Source organism: Apodemus sylvaticus, chromosome 3, assembly GCF_947179515.1.
Source record: "Apodemus sylvaticus chromosome 3, mApoSyl1.1, whole genome shotgun sequence".
Lineage (NCBI taxonomy): Eukaryota > Metazoa > Chordata > Mammalia > Rodentia > Muridae > Apodemus > Apodemus sylvaticus.
Genome location: NC_067474.1, coordinates 11,326,923 through 11,332,922, shown reverse-complemented (window position 1 = coordinate 11,332,922; position 6,000 = coordinate 11,326,923). Strand labels below are relative to the sequence as shown.

The window sequence follows — 6,000 nt, the reverse complement described above, 5'->3', positions numbered from 1 at the left end:
CTTGGTTAGAGTTACCCTGAGATGTTTTATATTATTCAAGGCTATGATAAAACATGTAGTTGCTCTGATTCCTATTTCAGTCTGTTTATCATTTGTATATAGGAGGACTACTGATTTTAGCAACTGTTTTTGTATCCAGCTATTTTGCTGAAAGTGTTATATGCTGTAGAATTTCCTTGGTACGAATTTTTAGGGTCACATATGTATACTATCATATCAGAGCAAATAAGAAGACAGATCAGACAAGGCATCAGGTACTCTGAAATTGGTTTTCTAATCATGTTTTCTTCCTGTTGTTTAAGGTTCCATGATGGAGTTTGAACATTACCTCAAGAGGTTTCATATTTTGGATTAGTTAATCATATTTACCCTCTGCCGAAAACTTTTTTAAAACTTCAGATTCAATTTCTGTGTCCTTCAAGACATTAAATGCAGAGAGATTGAACCATGGACTCCAAGGAGAGCTGCCCCAGTGTAAGCATTCCGAGCTCTGATGAACACAGAGAGAAAAAGAAGAGGTTCACGGTAAGTGTGTGGCAGGAAGAGAGTAAGGACAGCGGCGCCCCCTTCCCAGCCCCTCTCCTCCCTGCCCCTGTGTTCTTTCATAACCAGGAATCCTGCCCTCCTCCTCACAGGTCCAGGTTTTACTTCTTTTGAAAGAACTCTCCTCACAAAACCTTTAGCCAGGTGGTGGCAGTGCACACCTCTGATCCCAGCACTGTAGAGGAAGGTGGACTTCTTGAGTTCAAGGCCAGCCCGGTCTGCAGAGCGAGCTCCAACAGAGCCAGGGCTACAACAGAGAAACCCTCCCTCAAAAACAAAACAAAACAAAAAAGAAGGAGGGAGGAGGGGAAAGGGGAAAAGAAAAAACAAACAAACAAACAAACCAAAGCTTCCTTTGGCTACTTTAACAGTAATTGTTCTTTTTAGTACATATGTTTTGCCTGTTTGCCTATCTCTTTGGAGAACTGTAGGAAACTCCTAAGGCCTCTTTGAGATTTGTCTATAGACAGTGTGCCTCTGCACAGTGAGGTTTGTACAATCGTCAAATCCCTGAGTTAAAAACTACTGTCCCGAAATTCCCACAGTGCCTTGTAGCATTTATTACTTCCTGCCTCATTTTTAAAAGTGTTTCCTTGTTTTCCCACTTTTTCTACCTTAAAGGCAAAGGCATATCTGATTTTAGTGCCACAGTATTTGCTGGAGGGCTTTATAAGGCACAATGAGTATATGCTAGTAATGACTGTTACTGGAAAAGAAGCACTTTAAGAATATTCGTCTATTTATTTGCATGTGTATGCGCTCTTATAGTCCAAGCTTGAGTGTGGACCCAGAGAGGACAAATGTAGTCAGGTAGGGCTGGAGTGATGGCTCAGTGGTTAAGAGCGCCAACTGCTCTTCCGAAGGTCCTGAGTTCAAATCCCAGCACCTACATGGTGGCTCACAATCATCTGTAGTGAGATCTGCGCCCTCTTCCAGAGTGTCTGAAGACAGCTACAGTGTACTTACATATAATAAATAAACAAATATAAAAAAAAGAAAAAGTAATCAGATATTCCTGGGTGTCCTTGGTCACCTTATGCCATTTCTTTTGAGGCAGGGTCTCTCCTTGAACCTTGGGCTCATGTTGTCTTCGTTACTAAAAACCAAAAGTCAAAGGCCAAAAGCCTTCCCTCAGAGTTTGGATTAGAGATGTGTGCAGAACACACAGCCTGTTCCGTAGTTCTAGGACTCAGACTGTCCTCATGATTGCGCAGGCAGTGTTTCAGCCGGCCTTGCCCTTGCTGGGCTGACCTGAGAATATCTTGTTGGTGTGAGTAGGTTCTAATAGGGCCTACACAGTGCCTTTGTTCTCAGCATTGCACATTAGCCCCCCTTCGGACGGCCACTGATCTGTTATGAGTCGGCCACTGAATCCTTGCCACTTAAGCCTGCGATGCGTGACTCTCAGCTGGAACCCATGCTCACGTGGGAGCTGAGAGGAGCTGAAATGTTATGCTATCCAGCCCAAGCTCTGTATTCTGCCTTACTAACTTGCAAGGTAACAATTGTCCATGGTAGCTGTCTCTCAGGACCTAGATGTGGATCCAGGAAGCAGTTCACTGGCCTATTCTCTGTTCCTAAACAAACGCCTCCCTGCGTTGGTACAGGCAGGCTGGAGTGTGGGTCTGGGGGCTCATCTCTCCCTAGCCTCTTAGGTTGCAGAATTGTGTATGTGTGTACTGTGTGGGCGAATGTGTGTTGTGACAATTTCTTAAATGGTACGTACTTGTTAATACATTTGTATAACCGTATTTTCTAGCAACATTGCCTTGGAGGTTAGCAAGAGCTGTTATAGCTTGGATAAAATAGCGGAGTGTACGCAGCTTTTCTTTTCTCCTTGTTTATACCTTTGGGCTGTTCTGTCTTTGAGGAACTTCACCTCCCACCAAGTTGGGCAGGCATTCCTACAGTGTGGAGAGTGGATTACTGAGGTGTCCTTTGCTCTTTGCAAGAGGAGATACTTTTAGACATTCTGTGAAAGAATAGGGGAGGCCTGACAGGACCCTCACCCTGACATTCCCATGCTATGCCCTGGTGTTTCAGAGACCTGCACAGGCATCTTGTCCATATACTTCCTTCAAGTGCACAAATGTTTTCTGATTCGAAGTGTGTGTGTGTGTGTGTGTGTGTGTGTCTGTCTGTCTGTGTCTGTGTCTGTGTATGCGCACGCACACACTTAAAATAGCACCTTCACACCTCACCTTACCCCTTATATGCTCTGCTCCACTTACCTTACTTGATTTTTTTTTTAATAGCCATTAGCACTACCTAATATATTTTGTCTTTTCATGTGTACCTTGCCTACTAAAATGCAAGGTCGTTTGAGGAAGGGCTTTTCAATATTGTTTCACCGTATCCTTAAATAGAGATACTGTAGGTTTAGTAAGAATCACCTGATTAGAGAGATGGCTCAAAGGTCTCTTAACTTCCTGGTTGCTCTTCCATAGGACCTGGGTTCACTTTCCACCACCAACATGGGTAGCTCACAACCGCCTTCAACTCTAGTTCCAGAAGATCCTGTGCCCTTTCATGGCCTCCAGGGGACTCCACATGGTGCACAGATATTCATATAGATGATCTTACACATAAAATGAAAAATTTAAGAATCTTAGAAAATATTTTTTAATTTAAAAGGCTTTCAGTTTTGCCCATTGATGTTTGTTGCTGTTGTAGTAACTGTGTGTGTGTGTGTGTGTGTGTCTGTGTGTGTGTGTGTGTGTGTGTGTGCCTGCCTGTGTCTATGCGTGTATGTGTGTGTGTGTGTTTGTGTGTGTCTATGTGTCTGTTTGTGTGTATGTATGTCTGTGTGTGTGTGTCTGTATGTGTGTGTCTCTGTGTGTGTGTGTGTGTGTGTGTGTGTGTCTGTGTCTGTGTCTGTGTGTCTGTGTTTGCTCCAGAGGCTCTTATGTCCTGGAGCCTAGACTTGGCTGTTGTCTTGGCTGTAGCTCAGTAGCCCAGAGAGCCAGTCTCTCTGTTCTGTATTCTCAGCAGGCAATTGGTACAAGGGATTCAAGACACCCACAGTCCCACAGACCCGGTTCTGTCCTTCTGTGCCCAGGCTGCTTCCACGGCTCCTGATCAGGAGACTCTAATGTGCAGTCTTAGTCACTTTGATTGCCTGTGACTCAATCTCTTCATTTCTGACACAAATTCAATAGTTTTACACAGTAAGGAATGACTGTGATTATTCTCTGAAATTAAGTTTCATGAACTAACAGTTGACTTAGAACCTGCCCTCTGCCTGTCCAACATCTGCAGCTCAAGGGGCCTTGAGCACTGTTGTGCATCATCTGAGTAACACATCCTTTGCCCGGTGGCTGATACCAGTGGCTTTGCCTCGCCTCCAGTGAGATTTCCTCACTTCTCTCAAAGGATATAGCTTTAACGTAGCTGTATATGCAAGGGCCCTGTCCATTTATACCGTATATCACAAAATATCAGAGCCTTGTCTTCCTCATAGTGTTAACTAGAATGAACTTGTAGATTTGACTTCCCTTCCTTTTGTGAGAAAGGTTGATTTGTACACATGCATGTTCCTATCTGGATGAACTTACTTTTCTTTGACACTAAGAATGTGAACACACATCCCCTAAAGCAATTCTTACCTAGTTATTGTTATTAAAGTTAGATTTATAGCTCAAGCTATAAACCCCTTCTCATCAACCACCCCATCTTCATATACTTCGGTTATTGTTGTTTTCTAGTTAGAAATAATAGCATCTTTGGGTTCTCAAACTTTTTCCTCATATTTCATTATAAAATATTGAGTAGTTGTATTCTAAGGCTGTCTTTGGCTGAATTATGAAAGCTAGTTTAGTACCTGCTGATGATTTAATGCCAGCTGTGATATATAGAGGAAGAGATTTATACAGATCTTTAGCTGAAGCTTAATGGTTTTTTTTTTTTTGATCAAGTAAATCAGCTTTTTGACTGACATAGTAGGAGCTTTAATTCTGCTCATGTCATAGGATCATTGATTATAATTAAATGAAGACATGAGACACAATTGCAAAATGGCATCAGGAAAGTGAAGGGGTGCGATTGCTGGGTGCTGTGTAAAGGAGGGTCTGGGGGAGAAGCGGCCGTAGCCCTGGGGGCCGGGCGTCACTTTGGAAAGCACTCTATTTTATAACTTCAAGGTCACAGCTAGCGGATGAGTAAGAAATGCCGGATGAGTAAGAAATGCCGTCACTCAGTTCTGCCATCCTTTACTCTAGGGAAAGAAAACACGCAGCCAGAATGGCAAAGTGTTACAAGTCAGTAGTCCTGACAGCAAGCACGCGCACGCACACACACCCACATACCCACAAACACACCCGCCATTCTCTGAAAATAACGAAAACTTCAACAACTTAGTGTTGTGTTTTACTGGAGTTACATATTCAATACTTATATTGATTTACTTGTGATGAGCTAATCAGGATAAAAAAAAAACCTTCCATCTTATAGTTGTGTGTGTGTGCGTGTGTGTGTATGTGTTTAAAAAAAAGTTTGTTACAAAGAAGTTGATTATGTAAAACTTAAAATGTAAGTGTTATAATTATCCCAAAGTAAAGAATGGTAAACATTGCTAGAACAAAAAGTTTGTTTCACTTCATATGCATTTTTATCTCGGAGAATTACATAGTTATCAGTTTTTGTGTATGGTTTCTTTGCAGTTGAAGTTCATTAAATTATGTCTTCTTTTTTTCCCCCCCACAGGTTTATAAAGTTCTGGTCTCTGTGGGCAGAAGCGAGTGGTTTGTCTTCAGGAGATATGCAGAGTTCGACAAACTTTACAATTCTGTAAGAGACTAAATTGTTTCCTTCTAAAGTAAAACAGTTGAGAAAAATCCATGAGCTAAGAAGTTTATTTGAATGAGTAAATCAATACATGTTGCCAAGCAGAAAAGGGGTTGACTCTCCAGAGGCATCTTAACTTAGCCTTGTGTGAGGTGTGGAAAGATGGCCAGCTTCAAGTGAACCAGGAGGGTGACAGGCAAGACCCAGAGCTCAAGGGCCCAGTGCCGGAGGACGTTAGACACCAGTCCTTTGTGAAGTGATAATGGTGTTCATGGGGCAGTTCTGGGTGAGCTCCACCTCAGCTGCGACCTGAAGGGTCAGCTGCGGCTCCTCTTCCGGGTCATTCTTACAAGTGCTTAGTTCCAGGTTTCAGATACTGACAGCATCCAAGAGACCATTGGCTGTCTAAATGGCCGAAGCCATTTTATTCCTAGTCCAGCTATTAAGTAGTTCACAGTCTAGTGCCTGTGGTCGCACTTAGTTTTTAGCGTATGCAGTGGGTACCACGATCCTTGAGAGGCATCGGGCCAGGTTCTGCCAGGGGCTGAGATGGGTGGAAGATGCTGTCAATCCAACAGTGCACTGCAGAAGCCTGGATTAGAACAGCTGAGTCCCAAGCTTTGTTTCGGTTATGGAAAACAAAAAAGTAAGCAAAAACAAACAAAAAACCAATTG

The 6,000-nt window shown here is 42.9% G+C and overlaps 1 protein-coding gene across 1 annotated transcript in view; it reads left to right on the top strand.

The window, feature by feature from the left end:
• Positions 1-302: 302 nt before the first annotated feature.
• Sgk3 (serum/glucocorticoid regulated kinase family member 3) overlaps positions 303-6,000 on the top strand; it is a 43,636-nt gene continuing 37,938 nt past the window's right edge. Inside the window, exons 1-2 of the mRNA XM_052175974.1 lie at positions 303-525; positions 5,245-5,328. Of these exons, the coding sequence (XP_052031934.1) occupies positions 448-525; positions 5,245-5,328 (162 nt within the window). The 5' untranslated portion in view covers positions 303-447. The remainder of the gene's footprint in view (positions 526-5,244; positions 5,329-6,000) is intronic.